Raw genomic sequence first — 22,382 nt, forward strand, 5'->3', positions numbered from 1 at the left:
TTGTATATATATATATATACACACATAAAAAATACAGAAATTGAAAAGATCTATCTGGATCTCCTACATCTATGCAGTGTCTGTGCTAAAAGGGAATTATCTTCTGCCTTGTTCTGTAGCTTTCATATGGTTCACTTGAACTTTTCTCCAGCAACATTTATTAACTGATTTTTTAGCTGATTTATTAAATGATTTTTTAAATGAATGCATCTGCAGATGATGCCAAATTAGGTAGAAGTCTTGGTCTGCTTGATGGTCAGAAGGCTCTGCAGAGGGACCTGGATAGGCCAGATTGATGGGCCACATCCAAGCACATGATATTCACCAAGGCTGAATGCTGGGTGCTGCACTTGGGTTATAACAACCTCATGAAGCTTGGGGAAGAGTGGCTGGAAAGTTGGCCTGGAGAAAGGAGTTAGGGCTGCTGGTCACCAGCCAGTTAAGCATGAAATTGAGCAAGTTTGAGCAAGTTTGCTGATGACACCAAACTTGGAGGAGTTGTGGACTCGAATGAGGGTGGAAAGGCCTTGCAGAGGGATCTGGATAGGTTGGAGAGCTGGGCGATCGCCAACCGCATGAAGTTCAATAAGAGCAAGTGCCGGGTCCTGCACCTGGGACGGGGAAACCCTGGCTGCACGTACAGACTGGGCGACGAGACGCTGGAGAGCAGCCTAGAAGAGAGGGATCTGGGGGTCGTGGTAGACAACAAGTTGAATATGAGCCGGCAGTGTGCCCTGGCAGCCAGGAGGGCCAACCGTGTCCTGGGGTGCATCAAGCACGGCATTGCTAGTAGGTCAAGGGAGGTGATTGTCCCGCTCTACTCTGCGCTGGTGCGGCCTCACCTCGAGTACTGTGTGCAGTTCTGGGCACCACAGTATAAAAAGGACATGAAACTGTTGGAGAGTGTCCAGAGGAGGGCTACGAAGATGGTGAAAGGCCTGGAGGGGAAGACGTACGAGGAACGGCTGAGGGCACTGGGCCTGTTCAGCCTGGAGAAGAGGAGGCTGAGGGGAGACCTCATCGCAGTCTACAACTTCCTCGTAAGGGGGTGTCGAGAGGCAGGAGACCTTTTCTCCATTAACACCAGCGACAGGACCCGCGGGAACGGAGTTAAGCTGAGGCAGGGGAAGTTTAGGCTGGACATCAGGAAGGGGTTCTTCACAGAGAGAGTGGTTGCACACTGGAACAGGCTCCCCAGGGAAGTGGTCACTGCACCGAGCCTGACTGAATTTAAGAAGAGATTGGACTGTGCACTTAGTCACATGGTCTGAACTTGGGTAGACCTGTGCGGTGTCAAGAGTTGGACTTGATGATCCTTAAGGGTCCCTTCCAACTCAGGATATTCTATGATTCTATGATTCTATGATTCTAAATAGCGGTATGCCCAGGTGGCCAAGAAGGCCAATGGCATCCTGGCCTGCACCAGAAATAGTGTGGCCAGCAGGACTAAGGAAGGAATTGTCCCATTGTATGCAGCACAAGTGAGATTGCACCTTGAATAGTGTGTTCACTTTTGGGCCCTTGTAAGAAGGACATTGATTTGTTTAAGCATGTCCAGAGAATAGCAACAAATCTGGTGAAGGGACTAGGAAATGAGACGTGAGGAGCAGATGAAGTAACTGGGGTTGTTCAGTCTGGAGAAGAGGAGGCCAAGGGGAGACTCATCACTCTTTACAGCTACATGGAAGGAGGTTGCAGTGAGGAGGGTGTTGATCTATTTCCTCAGGTGACAAGTAATAGGATGCAAGACAATGGCCTCAGGTTGTGCCAGGGGTGGTTTAGATTGGACAACAGTGGAGTTGTCATCTCTGGAATTATTTAAGAAACCTGTGGATATGGCACTTAGGGGCCTGGTTTGGGGTTTGGTGGCAGACTTGTAGTGTTAGGTGGGTGGTTGGACTTGATGATCTTGAAGCTCTTTTCTGAAATGATTCTATGATTATGTTTTCTTTCTGCCATTTCAAGGTCATGTTATTTTGTTTTCTGATGTTTCAGAGCTTCATTTTGAGCCATGTCTTCCACTGCTGTTTAAAAAAAAAAAAGAATATGCAGTCTAATTACTGCTTCTTATTCACTAAATACACATCTTTCATTATTGTTTAGATAATCCTAGCTTTCTTCCTCTTTAATAAGTTTCAGTAATTTATTCTGTAGTTCGCTATATATCTCTTTACAGATGAAGTAGCTTCTCATAAGTTAAACTCTGATGATCATTTGATTGATTTTCTTAGAGGTATTTCATTTAATTTTAAGATTTTTTTTTTCATTCTCAGTTGTACATGGTTTCATTATGAATGCTTAATGGTCTGTTACATGAAGAGAAAAATATTATATGATCACAGATAAGTTTTTAAGAGCAGAAATTTATTTACTTGTAGGCCAGGTGAACTCCCAGCTAGATGTATTTCTAGACCTTCTGTATAACCTAGACCAGAGGTAGTGCAGTTGTTTAAAGAAAACAGCTCAGTATCTTGATCTCTTGCATTGTATTGGAAGATAAATTGTTAGCTTGTAATTCTGTTTTAAATGTTAGTTTGTTAAGAATCTGTTATGACCTTTCTTTTTTCCTCACAGACTATCCGTACATCTGGGAAGAGCTACATTTTATTTTTTATGGCAGTCATCTTTTTATGCTCGTTTTATCTCTTCAATCTGATCTTGGCTGTAGTAACTATGGCATATGAAGAGCAAAATAAAGCTACTCTTGCTGAAACAGAGGCAAAGGAAAAATTACTTCAGAATGCCCATCAAATTCTAGAGAAAGAACAGGTTTGCAAATTATTTTACATAGTATATAATACGTAGTTCCTTTTGTATTATTCTGTTTGTGGGTTAGGGGAGAAAGGTTCTTAATTATGCATGATTCACACAATATGTTCTAATATTTCATTTATTTCTTTCTGCCGCATTATAAATATGTATAAACGATTCTTCAATACAAGCAAAGAGTATGAGTTCAGGTTACATCATATTAAGTTTTATTTTTTTGCAGACCTGACACTGCATAATCAAACAATGAGCTTTCAAGGAAGATATGTAGCTTTTGTAGTATTTTATCTTACCTACATCATAGGAACCTGCACCCTGTGGTTTGCCCTGTTCTTGTATAGTACCACTATGGCTGTGTACAAGAAATCATTTCTTATATCCTTTGGATATAAGAAACTTTTTGCTATTATTGCATAGTCTGACAAAAGATATATGAGTAAAGAGATATGCATCCATTGGAAAAACTGACATTTCTTTACTTCTCTAAGATTGAATTTAGAATACTGATGATTTTCAGGGTTGTTCAAAAATAGATCTTTCTGAGAGCTGCTGTTCTCAGCTGTTCTCATGCCTCTTTTTGAATGATCACACACAGAAGGTTTACTGATTGACAGGAGCAGGAACAGTCTTTGGACAGGCTAATGCTGTTAGTTCCACATTAATGTAAAAGGACATCCAGGACTGTGTCAGTTTGTTTGCTTTTGGTTTCAAGAGTAAATACACACTTCAGATTTATACAGCATTCCTTCTTATTCTTGTTACAGTATTGCACACTGGACCACAGGAAACCAGGGATCACTTTTTTTTTCTTTTTTCTTTCCTTTTTTTTTTTTTTAAATAAAAAAACCAACTAATTAATTAATGTATTTATTTACTTATTTATTGGTTTTTATTCTTAAGAAGTGAAGCTCAGCTGAGGCAACATATAGTTTGTAAATAAGATATCATTTATCCTCTAACCTTTTATGAAAGATACTTCTAACAACTAAAAAAAGTCACACTTGTAAGAAGACTTGCATATATTTCCTACCAACTGTCCAACTTCATCAAGATGAAATGTATCACCAGTGTACCAAATTCCCCCTACATAGCTGTGGACACACCTGTGATGTTTCTCTGGCTGAAATGCCAGGTTTTATTCAGGCTTTTCCTCCTTCTCTTTCTTTCAAGAGGAATAGTAGTAAAGAAAGATTTAGTATTTTAGGATTTAGTTTGAGCCCTGTGTCCTCTATTGTCATTGTGTTCAAGGTTGAAAGTGAGAAAAGGGGGAATAAACAGTACACCTGAAGATTTTCTGTAGTAGCTGATAAATAACTTTTATCTTTCAGTCTTGTGAGTAGTATTTTGTATTACTACCTCTTTATGATAGTTTAATAATTGAAAGGTAAAAATCGCTAATTCAAAACATTTAGATAGCACAATAATTAAGCTGTATATGGTCCTAGTCCATTCATTGCCATTTGCCCTGTATTAATAGACAGACTTTTTGCTGTTTCTTTTACAGATGTTGGCTGCTGGAGAGAATGATAAGGCCTTGCATGTCAGATCTGAAAAGCCAGTTGCTGACTTAGAAAGTTCAAAAGAAAAAGAGATGAAAGGAGAAAACCCCTTTTTAAGAAAAACCTTAATTTTAGGTGATCGTGGTGAAGAGGAATACATATTTTATTCACAGCCTAATCATTGCCAAAAGAAACTTGTAAGTATTCGAAATACAAGATAAATTCATTAGACTTGCATGTGATATGACAATTTGATGAGCAGAAAAGCTTTCTTTACTTGCATTTTTTCCCCTCTCCCTTCTTGCATAAAACGGATTGAACTTGTTTTATGGACCAATCTGAAAGTTAGATTTGGGGACCAAAAGGAGAAATCAAATGTGGACTTGAAAGGAAAGTTAGAAGTGGCTGTCAGCGTAATTAAGACACACTATAGCCTGCTGCACTTACAGCTGTGGTTAGATATGTCAGCATCTCTGTTGTGCTGCATAAAGAAACATAGAAAAGCCTGTAATTTTCAGAACTTCCCTAATAACCGAGCCTTTCTTTTTTGTACACATGTAATTCTCTGACCAAAATATTTCGCATTGGATTTAGTTCAGTATGACTACTGCTGATGTTAGGGGCATGATTCAGTTGTCCAAATATAAGCATCTAGTGCCATTTTAGATGTTCTTGAACAGGCTGTACATCCTATACAACTTTGGTGTCAGTGGCCTATCTTCCAGTACTGTTGTATTGAGTTTACGTGGCAAGGCTTTTGTAGCAGGGGGGGCTGCAAGGGTGGACTCAGAGAGTTAGTCAAATATAATCTGCAACATTTAGAGGTAATGACAACTACTAGATCTAGGAATTATGGCAACTACAAGATCTGCTAAAGCTGACAACTCTTCAATACGCTCTGTACTTCAATCACAAGAGGCTGAAGATGCCGAGTCAAAGAGGAAAAAGCTGATCAGAGAGAAAGGACACCATAGTTCCATAAGAACTTAAAGGACTGTCTTTCTAGAGCTTCTTTCGATATAAAATCCCAGTTTGCCAGAGGACTTCTCATCACTAATTATTTCATTCAGTTTAAGAGAAATGAGCAACAGTAAATAGTTCAGTGTTGATGGATGCTCTTAACTTTTCTAAAAACATGAATGCTGAAAGCTTGTGAACAAATGTGAACTCCAGAAAGAAGACTTTGGGAAGTTCAGGCAAGCAGGCACACAAATTTTTACAAGTTTATCTCTTTAGAGTGACCAAATATCACAGAAAGAAATAAAAGGACAAAATTGCCCTGGTAACTGGAATATGATTAGGATAATCTAATTGGGTCTTTTAGATTCTGAAAAAATGCAGATAGAAAAAATGAACACTTTATCACTATATTACAAATTCATTTTATGTGTCTATTCTATAACTATCAGCTAAGTTTTGCTTAGCTTTGAAGTCATTAAAATATCAAAGAGACAAAAAGAAATTAATTAATAGTAAACCCCCTAGGGCCAAGGGTATTAGTTTCATTCCCTGAATAATGATTTTATAAAATATGTTCATAAAAATCTTATTATGATGAAAGTCTGAAGTAATGATATGACATACCTGTAGTTACATACCCTCCCCTCTCAAATAGAAATGAAATTAATTTTTGTGCTGAAATAGAATACTAAAGTACTGTACATTATGATGTGGTCAGTCAGTAACTTCCTGCCAGCTGGTGTCTAAAATTATATTCTCCCTAATACTTGAATCTTCCTCCTTTCTATTTTTCTCTACCTTGAAGAGTCTCACCTACTCTTTGTAGCCTCTTTTAAAACTCAGTGTTTTACAACTATCTATTTATTTAGGCTTTAAAAATATGCATGTATTGGGATATATTGGGGAGAGGGGGGAAGGGTGCACAGTTATTGTATCAGAAACTAAATCTTTGGTTGTAATTTAGCGTATCCCATAAGATATATGGCTGTTTCTCAGTGCATATCAGGAACAGTGAGGTTAGTATTCTGTTGCTTTAATGAAAACATAACTAGTCCCATTTCTAGTTTTAAGCAGTTTGATATTAGTATTCTTGATAGGCTTAAGAGGACTGGGCAAACCAATTATTTTGACTCACTAATTAGCTATTATTAATATAAATTCTTATTTCTTAATAATAGTTCAATTTTTTTTTAATTATTTCTTTTATCAAACACTGGAAAGATGGAATAATTTTTTTTCCTTGCTCTCCTGATAATCATTTTTTACCTTCTAGAATGAGTATATACATTCTATAATGGCATAATTATTTCTGTTAAATATTTTCAGAAGGCAGCAACTTCTTGAAGAATGTTAGTGTTTTTAATGAAATGTCCTGTCTCCATGTGATTTTTTTTTTGTTGTTTTGTCTCAAATTCTGTCAGCATGGTAAGGCCTTATTACAATGTATATTTAAAACATTTTAACTGCATATTTATCTTACACTGTACATTTTTTTTTTTTTTTATATTAACAAACATTTATTCATATTCCCCGGCTATATTATCTTCTGTTGTCTTTCTAACCAAAGAGGCAGATCCTGCTGTCCTATGAATTGTCAGTGGACGCCATTAATGATCCTCTTCGAAGACAGAGGTTAATGAGTGCAGCCACTGTTATTACAGATAATTTGGGTAAGTCATTCATTCTTCAGAGTTTTTTTCTACAGAGCTTGAGTAACTTGACCTAAGAGATCAAAATGTCACAAACAATCTACATTGTGTAGAAGTCACTAGGGAAAATCATGCTGTAGTCAAAAGTGAATTTCAATAAAATAAATATTCTCATACCTCACATAACTCTAACTGTAACTCAAAATTACCAAAGGTCGTTCTCATCTGATCAATAAAGTCACTGGGGTCTGTGGATGAGGAGAGAGCAATTATGTCATTTATCTTGACTTTAGCAAGGCTTTCTGTAGTATTTTGTGTCTCTGTTGGGATGTTAAGGTCTTCATGAGTGGGCAGCCAGCTGATCAATGAACTGGTTGGATTATTGGGCTTTGAGAATCTGGTGGCTGTGTTGTATTATACCTTGGGTCAGGTAACAAAGGGAGCACCGCAGGGTTGTATCCTAGGATCCTTTTTGTCATCAGTGATCAATGACAATAGAGTGTTTACTCTTAAAATCTGTGGATGACACCAAACTGAGAGGGATCAGTTGATGCACTGGGGGGTAAGAGCTGGACAGACTGGAGGAATGGGTCAGCAGGAACCTTATAAAAATTCAACCAGAGCAAACTTTTGCATAAATGCAAGAACCTCTTGAACAATATAGGCTGGGAGCTGTCTGACTGGAAAGAAATTTTGTGGAAAAGGTACTTGGGGTCCTTTTGGGAAGTGAGTTGAACATGAGCTCAGCAGTCATGGCTGATAGCATCCTGGACAGATAGCATCTTAAAAAGAGCATAGCCAGCCAGAAGACTGAGAAAAGTAATTATTACCCTTAATAAGCATTTGTTAGACAACATACTATGCTCAGTTTTGGTCCCCTCCCATACAATAAATACATTGATGAGCTAGCCTGAGTTCAGCAGAATGCCACCAAGACAACCAGGAGCTAGAATACTTGCCCTGCTCTGGGCTAGTTCAGCCTGGAGGTGAGAAAGTTTTGAGGGTTTTGAATATCACTTTTGCCATATATGGGACAATGTTTCCAGGAAGATAGACGTGGGCTTTTCACAGTGGTGCACAGTAGGAAGACAAGACACAACAGACATCATGCTTCGTTGGGTTAAAAACTGGCTGGATAGCTGGGCCCAAAGAGTCGTGGTGAATGGAGTTAAATCTAGTTGGAGGCCAGTCACTAGTGGCGTTCCCCAGGGCTCAGTGCTGGGGCCGGTCCTCTTTAATGTCTTCATCGATGATCTGGACGAGGGCATTGAGTGCACCCTCAGTAAGTTTGCAGATGACACCAAGTTAGGTGCGTGTGTCGATCTGCTCGAGGGTAAGAAGGCTCTGCAGGAGGATCTGGATAGGCTGCACCGATGGGATGAGGTCAACTGCATGAAGTTCAACAAGGCCAAGTGCCGGGTCCTGCACCTGGGGCGCAATAACCCCAAGCAGAGCTACAGGCTGGGAGAGGAATGGTTGGAGAGCTGCCAGGCAGAGAAGGACCTGGGAGTGATGGTGGATTGTCAGCTGAATATGAGCCAGCAGTGTGCTCAGGTGGCCAAGAAGGCCAACAGCATCCTGGCTTGCGTAAGAAGCAGTGTGGCCAGCAGGGTTAGGGAAGTGATCATCCCCCTGTACTTGGCTCTGGTGAGGCCGCACCTCGAGTACTGTGTTCAGTTTTGGGCCCCTCACTACAAGAAGGACATCGAGGTGCTTGAGCGGGTCCAGAGAAGGGCGATGAATCTGGTGAAGGGTCTGGAGAACAAATCCTACGAGGAGCGGCTGAGGGAGCTGGGATTGTTCAGTCTGGAGAAAAGGAGGCTCAGGGGCGACCTTATTGCTCTCTACAGGTACCTTAAAGGAGGCTGTAGAGAGGTGGGGGTTGGCCTGTTCTCCCACGTGCCTGGTGACAGGACGAGGGGGAATGGGCTTAAGTTGCGCCAGGGGTGTTTTAGGTTGGATGTTAGGAAGAACTTCTTTACTGAAAGGGTTGTTAGACACTGGAACAGGCTGCCCAGGGAAGTGGTGGAGTCACCATCCCTGGAGGTCTTTGAAAGACGTTTAGATGTAGAGCTTAGGGATATGGTTTAGTGGGGACTGTTAGTGTTAGGTCAGAGGTTGGACTCAATGATCTTGAGGTCTCTTCCAACCTAGAAATTCTGTGATTCTGTGACATACTTTGAAAGAAAAGAGCTTCAAGCTATTTGTAAGGACAAGCTTTCACCATGAAGACAGTCAGACTTTGACCTCATAGATGAGCAGGGTGTTGGACTAAGATACGGGAGAAAACTTTCTTCATTTTATTCTGGATTTTTTTTCAATGCTTATTGCATCTGTGACTGTGCAGGTACAACTGACAGAAAAGATAGTCTGGGTAATAAACATATGAAGAGATGGGTAATATCACCTGTTTCTGTAATTACAAGATATGTTGATGATGATCTTTAAATGGCCTGTGACTAGTTTGTGTAGAATGAATGAAATATTTTTTTTCTATCGTGCTCACGAGTTTGATATTTTTTTCTCAATCTTTTCTATGATTGTTTGTCTTTTTCTTCATACAATGAAATTCCAATTAGTATTACTAATGTCACTTTCCTTTTTTTTTTTTCTTTTTTTTTTTTTTTCATTTAGAATTGCAGGAGTCAAAGCTGAAATTCCCTTTAATTTGTAAACGTTTTGCTCAAAAGTATCTAATATGGAATTGTAGCCCATTCTGGAGATTAGTCAAAGAGAAGGTGAAATTTGTAATTTTGGATCCATTCGTTGATCTCATAATCATGATTTGCATTGTAGTGAATACCTGTTTCATGGCTCTTGAGCACCCCGACATGACACCCACTTTCAAAGACATGATTTATACAAGTGACAAGGTAAGTTAATACTACTGTAGAGTGAATATGGAGGTATTGTCCCAGACTGACTGGGTCAGCCTCGTAAGATGTATTTTTTCTGTGACTTTATAGTGAATTTCTTCTTCCTCTTCCCAGGTCTTCACCCTGATTTTTGCAGCAGAAATGGTCTTGAAAATCATCGCTCTAGATCCTTACTACTACTTTCAGCAAAAATGGAATATTTTTGATAGTGTAGTTGTTATGGTTGGCTTAATAAGTTTTAGTGCAAATCTGTCATTTTTCAGGCTGGTAATCATTTCTTTATTCTCTTTTTAAAAATGCCCATGTTGTATAGATTTGTAAAAACATTACAGTGAAATACCCTCAAATTATTTTACTGGTGAATCTGTTAAATCTCTTTGTAAGTGAATAGTAAGCCAACATGGATGTTAGATTAGAATTAATATTAAATGAACATTAAAAAATATATTTAATATGTTTATTATAGTGTGTACATTGGATATAACAAATTCTCTGGCACAGTGCTCCCCCTTAGAGATTTGACTTTGTGGGAAGTTCATCAGTGTTCTGTTTGGTCTGTACAATGGCACTGATCAAATACATTTCAGATCTTCAATCAGGAAAATGTATTAATCCATTTTCATGAGCTTTAAAGATAGCAATGGTTCCTTACCTACATAACTTTTCCTTTTGGGTTGAGAATTGTAAAATAGCTGGCTTTCCTTAAGGAAAGGAAATAGCTGGCTTTCCTTAAGGAAAGGGAAACCCACCTTTACCCACCTTCTTGGGTAAAAGGACTCTCTCTCAGATATCTATACATAATGTCACTTTTTCCTATACCCTTGCAGTGTATTCAGAATTACATATACTAAATTTACTAATTATTTTTAATATTCTTCCTAGCTTTTCAGAGACATCACACCTGGAAAGTCAGTTGAATTCTGTTTCGTCTTTTGTATTGTGACTGAGTTTAACATCTCAGAATTCTAATTTGACTTAAAAAGTCCCTTTTAATCATGAGGGTACATAGTATATATCCCATCCATTTTTCCAAGTCTGTTGTGTGAAACATAGAAAAACTTCTTTCTACTGTGATTTGATTATACGTGCTTGATGTAGTCCAAAATGCAGTCATTTCATAAACCTCGTCCAAGTTAGCTATCTGATTATTACTTCTGGTAGCTGTAGTACTGTGAGTAATACAAATGAACTTACACATGCTGTTATTTAACATAGCATTAACAATTTGAAAGCTTGCCTGAGCAGTTCTCCACCCTCAGCAGTATTAACCGTTTGAACTTAAGCACAGTACTTTTGGATTAGAACAGATAAAAACCTTTATTTGGGGGACAAATTATGATGGTCTTATTGGATATGGTCTTTACTGAAGTAAAGACAGCATGATAAATGCAGGATATCTTTTGTGTGTGTGTGTGTGGTGTGTTATCTGTGTAGTGTTCTGCTACTCATTCTTCCCTTGTGTTTTACTTGCAGCTCAGGATCTTCAAACTGGCAAAGATTTGGCCAGCCTTAAATACTCTTATGAAAATAATTCTAAACTCAGTTGGTGCTCTGGGTAACCTCACTCTGGTTTTGATTATTACCGTATTTATTTTTGCTGTAGTAGGAAAGCAGGTTTTGGGAAAATGTTATGAGACTAACTTCACAAAAATAAGCATAAACAAAAATTTACGCTGGCATATGAAGGATTTTTGTCATTCATTCCTGGTCATATTCCGAATATTATGTGGAGAATGGATTGAAACCATGTGGGAATGTATGGAAGTGGCTGGAGAACATCTGTGTCTTCCCATTTTCCTGCTAGTCCTGGTGATAGGAAACTTAGTGGTGAGTTTCAAGCTATTTTTCAGTTTTTACTGAATGAATTCAGTTACATTGGCATCTTTTTGTTCCTGAGACAATCATAATTCAAAGAGTATTCACATTATTCTATTTTCTGGATGTTAGTTAACATTTTATTTTTGTGTGTGTGTGTGTCTTTCTCACACAAGAGGTAGCCAATAATTAAAATACACAAAATAATTCTACCAAAGTATGGAATTGCAGCACTTTCAATAATTTGGTGATAATTTGCTTTCTTCATCTGTTGTGTTGCTGGGATCAACTAATCAAATTGCTTTTAATGCTTACCAATTTATCCTTACAGTATAAAAAGCCTACAGTACCCAGGTTTTCTACTCTGAGTGATTTATACTCATTCTAACATATGTTGTGAGCTAGTTTATTCTTCCTGCCTGCCTATCTTGCACAAATACTTTTCTCTCAATTTTTCACAATCTTCTGTCTTTAAGAAGCATTGTTGGATTTTGTTTATAATAGCTGCAAATATATCAAACACATTAAGTACAGGATTTGTTAGACAATGCAATAAAATTTCATAAAAGACTGGGGTAAGTCCTCAGGAAAATGTCTAATCTGTTTCTATACTCCAGTAAAGGATGAGTGATGCCTTAGTCCTGTTTTTAAAAGTCTCACTGATGAAATCTTTTTGTTTTTCTTACCCCAGAATGTTTTTCTGCAAAGCACAGCCTTGTTCAACAACTTAACATTGTTTGAAAATATTACATTTACTTTTGCCTGTAGTAATCACATTTTTTCCCCTTATCTTTCTTCCCAAGAATCTCAAACTTTCTGGAAAATCCAGCATTTTAGTATATTTCCCCTCACCCCCAAGTAGATGCTTTGGTAAAATACTCTATTACCATGAGCAGTCAGTTAATAATTGGAGGAACAAATCTTATACTTGGTTTATCGGTCTATAGCAGATCTCTTTTGATTACGTTACTATTAAAATTTATTTTTGCCCACTGTTTTTCAATCAGTCTACTTCCTTGTACATTATGGATATCAGAACATATGAAAATATATTGTATATACTCCAGACACACACTTCGTTCCTTTTTCTCCTGTCTTTCCTTCCAGAAGAAGCCATAACATATACAATTAATTTCCTATTATAATAGTAAATAATAGCAGTGGTAGATGAAAGAGAGAGTGAGATTTTTAATCTAAGGAAGGTTTGCTGAAATGCTATTTTTCTCTGTTAGAAGCAGCAGTGTCTTCAACTTACTTTATATACTTTAAGGTGCTCAACCTATTTATTGCCTTGCTGCTGAGTTCGTTCAGTACCGACTCCTCAACGGGACAAGAGGAAGCTGAAAAACAGTCTAAATGTCAGATTGCCATTGCACGGATTTACAAGGGCCTGCAGTCTGTGAAACAGAGAATTTTGGATAAATGTGGCAAAATAAAGAAAGGAAAACTCAGAACAGCCAAAAAGAATTATTTGGTGAAAACTTCTACCAAAGACCTAGAAGAAAATAGCTATGCCATGACAGATGTCACAAAGGATATAGACAACAGTTTTTTTGACACTGGGTATTACAATACTGAAGGGAGTTCTTCAGTAACAAGGAAGTATGAGGAATTTTCAACTTATCGTAGTACCTGTGTTCCCATTGCAGTAGCAGAGACTTACACCGATGAAGGTGGTGATAATCAGAGTGTGTACACAGAAATGGAATACAGAAAACGGGTAAGAAATGCTAATGTTTGAAAATTTATTGTAACTTTCACCTGCAAATTCGGTCTTGAAGATAACTATGCTGTAACTAGATTAGTTTGTTAATAATTGCATTTTATGAACGTCCGTTGTGGTATGACTGTGAAACTGACATGCTTTAAATCTATGAGAACAGGTATTTGGGCTCAAAATACAGTTACCTAACATTATGCCAAGGCCAAAATGTCAAAAACAGATGCTGGTTTTGGTTGGATTGTTGTATGGTCAGTGTCTAGCTGGAATAGTGGAATGCATTTCCTAGGCTTTTGGTTGCAAGAGGAGGTATTGTCAGTGGATATCTCTGGACAAATTCTCAAAGAAGCAGAAATTGCTGATCACCTTAGAATCATCAGTGGCCATTTGAAATATGTTTTGTGTTGGATTATGTATTATGTTATGAGATATCTATTGCATGGATTTTGTTTTGGCAAAAGGACTGAGATCCGATAGGAATCACTTAGGAATTCTGCATGGAACCAGAGACTGGCTGAGGCTGAGCTGGTTCATCAGAACTTAGTATGTTGGCTGCAGGAATCCACCAGTGGGATAAATGTATACCTTGAGAAATGATACATGTACACAGGATAACCACAGCACCAAAGTGTTTGGAATTGAGGAAGAAAGTCTTATTTTATGTGCCCTTAAAGGATATCATTTAATTCTCTATAATAAGACAGACATGCTAAGTTTTGTGGATGCTTTAGATTCTGTTAAAAAATTTAACTTTCAGAATAACTCTCATGAAGAAAAAGATAGAACATCAATTGTTTTGCATTATTTCACTCAGGGAGACAGATTAAAACGTAGGGAGCAGTGCCAGAGTTCAAGCAGCTTCAGCCAGATTTCTGGGACTTCAGAAACTCTAAGTCGCTTTTCAGAAACGCACCAAAAGAAAGGACAAAATGAGGTATTCATAACTTTTCTCACCTTGCGGAATATGCTAGAGATGAAAGTTCTCACAGTGGTTCTCTTATTCAGAGATGACAGGACAAGTAGTTTCCAAACAGTAACAAGTATAATTCATGCAGAAGATGGTACATCTCTCTAGAGGTAATACTAGTTTAAAACATGGGGGTTTGTGTCTCATGAACAGCTGTGGCTACCAGTGTAACTTACTGTATTATTTTCTACAAAACAGTGGAACAGAAATTAAACAAGGAACACATTTTCTTTAAACTCAACTGATATGTACTGTTCAGTTTTATGGATAATTGTTTGCTGTCATTCTTGGATGCAAAAATTTATTCTCTAGAAATGGTTCTCAAAAAAAAACATAGCTCTGGTGCAAAACCTTTAGCTTATTCAAATGCAGTGAAGTTCAGTTCCACATAAAAAAAGGTCATGGCGTGCTTCCAGAAAATTAAATGGAAGTTCAGTAACATTGGATCACTTCTGTATATATACATATATATATATATATATATATATATGTATTTATATACATATATATACATACACATACACACATATATATACATATATACATATATATATATATGTATATATATATTCTTTATTTGGATCAGAGGGGAGTTTCATTTATTTAGAATATGGTGACTTTATTAAGGGAAAACAGATAAATTCTCTTCTGTGCCTTTCTTCTGTGCAGAGATTTGATGTTGGTAGCTATTCTGAAGCCAGCACTGTGGATCCAGTTGCTCTTACGGACGTTTTTTACCAGCCTCACAAATCACACCTGCCTAAGCCCTGTTTTGCAGAAAGTAAGAATATTTTATTTATCACAGTGACACCAAATGAACAAAGGTATCTATTTGGAAATTTCCAAATTGAGAGATACTGTTTGCCTGAGACACTTTGTACACATACAAACTCAAATAAATGTACCTGATGCCAGCACACAACTAAGGCAGCACTGGGATGCCTGAACACAGGCATTTAGTACCATGTGAAATGTCTGAGAGTACCCACAGCAACTGCATGGGGATGGCAGAAATGGCACAGGAACTGTAGGATATCCCAAATGGCCTAAAAAAAATCTAAACACCTGTGTGTTGATGGCAAAATGCCATCTTTGGAGTGTGATCCAGTCTTATATTGAGACACCAGACTGTAGGTATTTGTATGTAAGGGCATTTAAACACATCCAAAGGGGTAGCTGGAGGTCACCCAGGATATTTATCTTGGTACCTGGTATCTGAAGTGGCACGTCAACCGGGTTTGTCTGAGCTCCCAGTACAGTGGGTGAATATTCCAGTATAACTACTGGAATTCAGAAGATTGTACAGCTCATCCCAGGGTGGACACCTACATCTGATTGCCTGGACTGCTCCAGAGACTGCATTGACTCTTATGTTTCAATCCTGTTGACTTTAGAGATGAATGAAGAAGGGTGTTTTTAGAGTAAAATAGTGAACGATGTAGTTGTAACACCTCTGTAATGCAATCAAGTGAAATAATCAGTAAAAATAATAATTTACTAAACCACTAGTGAGATAATATCTTTTTTTCAAATCAAAAAGAATAAATGCAGAGAATAAAATAAGCATTTTTTTATGTAGAATTGATAACATTTTAGATGAAACCCTTGCAGAGGGGCTTGTCTGCACAAAAGCTTCTCTACTTTTTCCATGTATGAGATGTTCTATTAAAAGAGATTACTGTTCTCTACAAATTCTGTCTTTTCTTTGGCTTTAGAACTTTTCAGCAACAATAAACATTCATTGTCCTACACTTTCTGTGGCTCCATATTTTCCATGAAACCAATATACTGTTCTTTTTCTTTTCAGGTTGTGTCGAATGTTCTCCATGTTGTGCAGTGGATATCACTAAGTTTCCAGGCAGCACTTGGTGGAAATTTAGAAAAACCTGCTACAAAATTGTCAAACATAGCTGGTTTGAAAATTTTATCATTTTTATGATAATATTGAGCAGTGCAGCACTGGTAAATTTAATTTAATTTCTCAAACTTTGAATGAATGGTTGTCAGTAAAGGAAAGGAATCCTATAATTTTATTTCATTTATTTCTTCTTCTATTCTAGATGAGAGTATAATAAATGTATGGTTTTGTAGTTACAAGGTTCTCCTGCATTTCTCTAATATACGTAAATGTATAGAATCATATTCTCTTTCACAGTTCTTTATGGAACTACTTCTGTGCTTAACCGGGAGACTAGACCAGGCACTGAAATTACTTATGAAAGCTTAAAAAATGGTTTACCTCCAAAGTTGTAAAGCAGACTAACCGCTCAATAAAACATTGGGTTCAAAATCACCCAGACATTAAGATGATCAGAATTTAAAAGTGAAGATGGCAGTAAACTGAAAAGCTGGCCTAATGTTTAATTGCTAATATGATTATGTCTGTGCCTAATGAAGAATAAGGTAATTTTTATTTGATTTGAAAACATATTCACTAAGTTTACTGAAAGCAGTCTACTGAAGTGAGACAGGAAAGTGAGTTATTATTTAATGTACTGCAGGACCTAAGTTGAATACAAAAACATTTGGTATCGAGATGCAAAATAACAAAACAATAATTATTTATTTTAATCAAAGACTTCTTGTGGTGTTGAGAACTTTAATATTCCTAAATCCTGATGTCTTCTTGCAAAAGGGGACTTGCCCACTTTCTGCTAATTTATAAAGTTGTTTCTTGATAAGAAATTTCCTGAACTAGCTAGAATAAAGAGATATCATACCTTCAGGTATGTCTGGGGTTTGGAAGTAAATTAAGTAAGATGGTGGTCATGGAAAGAATGCATAGAAAAGTACATGGTAAGTGCTGAGAGCAAGGAAAAAGTTAGCAATGAGAAGTTTTAAAGAGCATCACTTTTAATGAGCAGGTAGTTTGACTAATGGATGGAGATGAAGGTAGCCGAGGTGAAAGAGTGAAACTAATGACATTAATTATCAAACTTGCTCAGAAAAAAAAAAGTAGAAAATAGTAAACAGGATAAAGTACATAAATGCTGAGAGTTCTCAATTACCTACAGTCAAGTTACCAGTCCTGTGGACACAGTGACAGTTGCTCTGTAGATTTTTCTCCTAGTCATAGTAAAATTGAATGACCACTGTAGGAAGAAGCCACACTGGATACTCATCAGATGCCATTTTAAAGAAGGGTAAAACATAAATAAGGCAAAGTATGTGATTTTCAACCCACTTGAAAATGAGAGTGTAGTTATTTTACAATTTCTGTTTTTACTTCTAAGTATAAAACTAAGTAGGTTTTGCCAATATTTTAACATAAAATGCTTATAATAAACCAAACTGTATGTTCATGTGCAATATAAAAATAATTTACCATGAAACTACTGAACAGTTTTAAACTGAAAATTTCTGAAATTCCAGGCATTTGAAGATATTAACCTCGAAAAGAGAAAAACAATTAAAATGATTCTAGAGTATGCTGATAAAATATTTACTTATATCTTTTTTATGGAGATGCTTCTGAAATGGATAGCTTATGGTTTGTACAGCTATTTCACAAATAGCTGGTGTTTGCTCGACTTCATCATTGTATGTGTAAGTATTGTACTTGTCTTATAATTTGAATTTTTATATTTTCTGTCTTAAAAACTACATGTGAAATTGGAGTATGATTAAACACATGTAAAATACAGAACCAAAACTGAAAAGAACTGCAATCAAAAGTGACTGTAGGACAAGTTTAAATGGAAATTGTACGTAATAATTAGAAGTTTCTTAAAACAAAACAAAAAATCCCACATTTATCAAGTTACTGTTGTTGAGGACCATATTGGTACACACCTTTTCAGCATATAGCAAGAGTGTAATTAGCAATCAGAAATGAAATTAAAGGAAGTTAATTAGATATGATAGAAAAATGTGAAGGTACTGGCAGCTCCAGCATTTAGAAACATACTTATTCTGAATCCCAACAAACTTAAACAATGCATTCTTGCCATATAAGAACAAAGTATTTTTTTTGTCAACAATGCAACTGGAAGATACTGAAATTAAATAGTTTAAAATAAGGAATTCTAAATAATTGACTTCCAAGGACATCAAAGTAGCTGTTTGATAAGCTCTCTGAATATTTAGCATTGAAAGTTGCGAATACTAAGAAATTTCATCAGAAAAATCAATACTATGACTATTTAAAAAAGAATATAAAGCAATTACTCTAGCAATTAAAGATCTGCAATTTTCATTACAATGCTAACCAAAACAGGGGAAAATGTGAAAATGTCAAATGGCTAGACAATCGGATAAAAAAACGATAGGAAGGAAGAGACAAATTATGAACTGGGGGGGGGGGGGACGGACGGACACATGACCCTAATTGTTGAAAGAATTTTTCAGTTCATTTTCTGTCTTATGAAGATCTAAAATCAAGACTGGATGTCTTTTTAAAAATATTTTTTTCTAAAATACTATCTTAAGTTATAGTCAAAATGGGGAATTACTGGATACGCTTCTGAGAATAATTGTAAAGAAAATGAGAATAATTTATCTAAATAATTCTTTCTAGCCTTCTTAGTGTATGACATAGTTACCAATAGTTACCAATTTCGTTGTTGTATTGGAATTTTGAAGTATTATATGAACTGATTTTGGAAAAAAATAATTAATTGGAATGAAAGAATGACATTATTTGAAAAATGTCAGAAAAGAATGAGGTAAAATTCCATCATAATAGCTTTAAGTGTATATTTTTTGCATTTGAATTATTGGTCAAGGATGCTATGACAGTAAGTCTGCAATTGTCTACTGACATAAATAAAATAACTTTTTAATTTTATGCCAGTCAATAATCTCAATTTCAATTCAATTAACACAGCTTTCATTTGTTTCCTGGGGACTAAAATCTGTTTCCCAAGACAAATTACTTTGTTCCCATGGGAGTGCCCTGAAATCTCTCAGGACGCTGAGAGCGCTGAGGCCTCTTCGAGCTTTGTCAAGATTTGAAGGGATAAAGGTAAGGATCTTGGGAGCGGTGTGTATGTTTTGTAATAGCTGCTTTGGAAAAAATAAGAACTTGACTGGTCATGACCCGAGCAACTTGTTCTAGGTTGGAGCAGTTGATCTGTGTTTCTGTTGTATTATGTATTTCTAGTGAATATTATACAAGGCCATGATAAAAGGCTTGGAACTTTCTCATAATGATAGCAATGAAACACTTCTACAGTGGTTATTGCATGAGGTTCATTTTGATCTGGAGGGCAAGCTGGTATTCTCTTACAAAACTCCTCCAAGATAAACAAAGATTATTTATCATGTTGTAGTATATGCAGATTGTTCTCCTATACTTGCTTTTTAGAGTCCATAGCTACCACACACTTGTCTTTTTTTTATGTATTTGATTTACTCAAGGATAATTCTGGCTGTTTTACTTCCTCAGAATGACAAGATAGAAACCACAGAATTACATACTAAGACAAGCTTGATGTTGGGCTGCAGGCTGGCTTTAATTGTCATCTGCTAGTTTTTATATGGGTGAGAATCTGCAATAGATAGGGGAGAAAAAATAATTGTTTTTGTTGTTGTTGTTGTTTGTTTGTTTGAGAATATGTTCTATTGAATGTGAAAAAGTCATTCTTTTCATCCGTTTTATTTATTTAAGGTTGTTGTGAATGCACTCTTGGGAGCTATCCCCTCAATCCTGAACGTTTTACTCGTCTGTGTTGTCTTCTGGCTCCTGTTTAACATTGTAGGAGTAAAACTACTCGGAAAAAAGTTTTGGAAATGCACACTGAAGACAGGAAATATCAGTGAAATTAAAAACAAAACTGATTGTGAAAACAGTAACGGAACATGGGTGAATAATGCTGTAAACTTTGATCACGTTGGAATGGGATACTTGGCTCTTCTTGAAGTGGTAAGTTCTCTAAGAGCATGCTCAGTTTCAATTTCTTGAAGGAAAGAGCAGCCCAACCACAGAATGCTACTGCACTTCTGTTTATCTCACTGAAACTGGGAATTTTTTTTAGCTTAAATAAATATTTTTCATACACATTTCAACACTGTAGTGTGTGCATCTTTGTGTTAAAATCAAGCACACTGTTTCATGGCTTTTTGATTTCGTTTTAATTTTGATAAGCACACTAAGCCTGAAACAGTCTGATTGATATTGATTTTAAATTAGTCTCATTTTCTTTAGATTAAAAATTAGTCCCATGTTGGGTAAGAGAGAAGGAGCACGATGGTGCTGTTTATATTGTCTGTTATTATGTAAGTCATGAAGAGTATGGATGCTAAGTTACTGATCTTCCCAGTACCACAACAAAGGAGACAGAAGCACTTTTTAAAATGGTTGTTATCCTCATGTCCTGTATAGATTAAGTTCTTTGCCCTACATCCTCCACAGCCTTCTAGAATTCTGCAGAATGCATAAATTAATTATGCAACTGTTTTTAGGCAACTTTTAAAGGTTGGATGGACATTATGTATGCAGCAGTGGATTCACGTGAGGTACGTCACTAAAATGAAATTAACTTATTTTTCCTTCCCTTCTTTACCTTTTTATACATACAATTCACTTTTTTCAGCTTTGTTTGCATTATCAAGTCAGAAATGCATGCAGATGAATGCTTCAAGCTATGTAATGAAAAAATAATCCTGAGAATACCAAATGCCTGAAACTTAGATGAAAGAAAATTGGTCAAAATAATGATGCCACACAAAAGCCTGCCTACTTTATCAAGAATGCAAGGGCAAGATATTGCAAGTTTTATACAAGTCTTTTTCTGGAAATAGAATTGAGAAGGCCTTGGAAGCATTAGTCCTCTGAAGCAAATTTTCTTTCTTTTAAATGTATACAGTAGCATTAAAACAGCATGCATGTTTAGCAAGTATTCCTAGAGGTTTCTTCCCTTTGTTTGATATTCTTACTATTTCTTCCCCATTTCTGTGTGCTGTTTCTCACTCTCACTAGTACAATATGATTTAACTTTTTACATGTTTAATTTAATTGCCTTTTCATTATTCATGCAAACACTAACTGTGAAGTAGCTGCTAATTAAAAGTAAGATCATTCCTTGTAGGGCTGTTCATAGTGAGCTGGTATTTTAAAAGTGCTTCTTGTCTGGGATAGCATTCAGGAGGATGACAATTCACTGACTTGTTTTAGCCTGAGTTGTTTTTCTCATCTAGGCATTCAGAGTATTCCTTCTGATTGGAACTAATCATCTATTATTTAAGAGTAAGAATTTTTGCTAGAGCAAGATTTATGCATCTTCATTTGTAATTATCTTTACATACAGCCAAAAGACAGAAAAGACAATTGTTCTACTTGTACATGTAAATAAAGTTTTAAATATGCATAAATAATCTATTGATCCATACAATAAAAATGTTGTTTGTTATAAATTTTGGAAATGACAAAGCTGTTACTATCCAGTTTTTGTAATAATGTTTTCCTGTTTGGATTTTTTTTTTTTTTTTAACAGATAGATGAGCAGCCAAGCTTTGAAGCATTCTTACCCATGTACTTTTTTTTTGTGATTTTTATTATTTTTGGATCTTTCTTCATGTTGAACCTTTTCATTGGAGTGGTTATCAGCAATTTTAATAAACAAAGGAAAAAGATAAGTACTGTGTGAACTAATTTAGGGTCTCTTCTAATCCTGATTTGATTAACTGTATGTTTGTTTGACATCTAGATATCTAACGTTTTTAGATAACTATTTGACTGGAGAAATTTAAAATAAAATTTAGTCTTGTGTTTCAGGTTTTCAAAATAGGATTCTTGTTGCTAGCTCATGCTTAGGCATTGTTTGGTGCTTTTCCTTCATTTAGTAATTTACCTGTAATTTACCTGTAAATCCTGTTTACATGATAGGTCCTTCTGTTCTAAGTGGAAGGATGGGGAGAAGGGAGTAGATAGTTTTAGAGAAGTCAAAGAAAGTGTTATATAGACTTTGCTACAGCAGACTGGAATTCTTTTCTTCTTCTTTGAGGATTAATTTTGGAGAACAGAATAACTCTTTTTGCTGAGAGGAAACACCTAACAAATGTGGTAAGGATAGTCAAAACCCATGACTGCTAACGGGAGAAATAGCCAGTGCTTTCCTGGTAAAGAAACTTGAAAAGGTCTTCTTAATCAGAACTTCTTCTAAAGTAGCTACATTTTAAAAATCTGTT

At 36.4% G+C, this 22,382-nt stretch overlaps 1 protein-coding gene across 1 annotated transcript in view; it reads left to right on the top strand.

Moving 5' to 3' along the window:
* LOC137852075 (sodium channel protein type 5 subunit alpha-like) overlaps window positions 1–22,382 on the top strand; it is a 47,021-nt gene that overhangs the window by 17,087 nt on the left and 7,552 nt on the right. Inside the window, exons 10-24 of the mRNA XM_068673363.1 lie at window positions 2,575–2,769; window positions 4,274–4,465; window positions 6,796–6,898; window positions 9,512–9,750; window positions 9,868–10,020; window positions 11,227–11,580; window positions 12,839–13,288; window positions 14,103–14,222; window positions 14,925–15,036; window positions 16,063–16,217; window positions 17,628–17,801; window positions 19,081–19,218; window positions 19,864–20,118; window positions 20,658–20,711; window positions 21,689–21,830. Of these exons, the coding sequence (XP_068529464.1) occupies window positions 2,575–2,769; window positions 4,274–4,465; window positions 6,796–6,898; window positions 9,512–9,750; window positions 9,868–10,020; window positions 11,227–11,580; window positions 12,839–13,288; window positions 14,103–14,222; window positions 14,925–15,036; window positions 16,063–16,217; window positions 17,628–17,801; window positions 19,081–19,218; window positions 19,864–20,118; window positions 20,658–20,711; window positions 21,689–21,830 (2,836 nt within the window). The remainder of the gene's footprint in view (window positions 1–2,574; window positions 2,770–4,273; window positions 4,466–6,795; window positions 6,899–9,511; window positions 9,751–9,867; window positions 10,021–11,226; window positions 11,581–12,838; window positions 13,289–14,102; window positions 14,223–14,924; window positions 15,037–16,062; window positions 16,218–17,627; window positions 17,802–19,080; window positions 19,219–19,863; window positions 20,119–20,657; window positions 20,712–21,688; window positions 21,831–22,382) is intronic.

The sequence above is a fragment of the Anas acuta genome, chromosome 2 (assembly GCF_963932015.1).
Source record: "Anas acuta chromosome 2, bAnaAcu1.1, whole genome shotgun sequence".
Taxonomy (NCBI): Eukaryota; Metazoa; Chordata; class Aves; order Anseriformes; family Anatidae; genus Anas; species Anas acuta.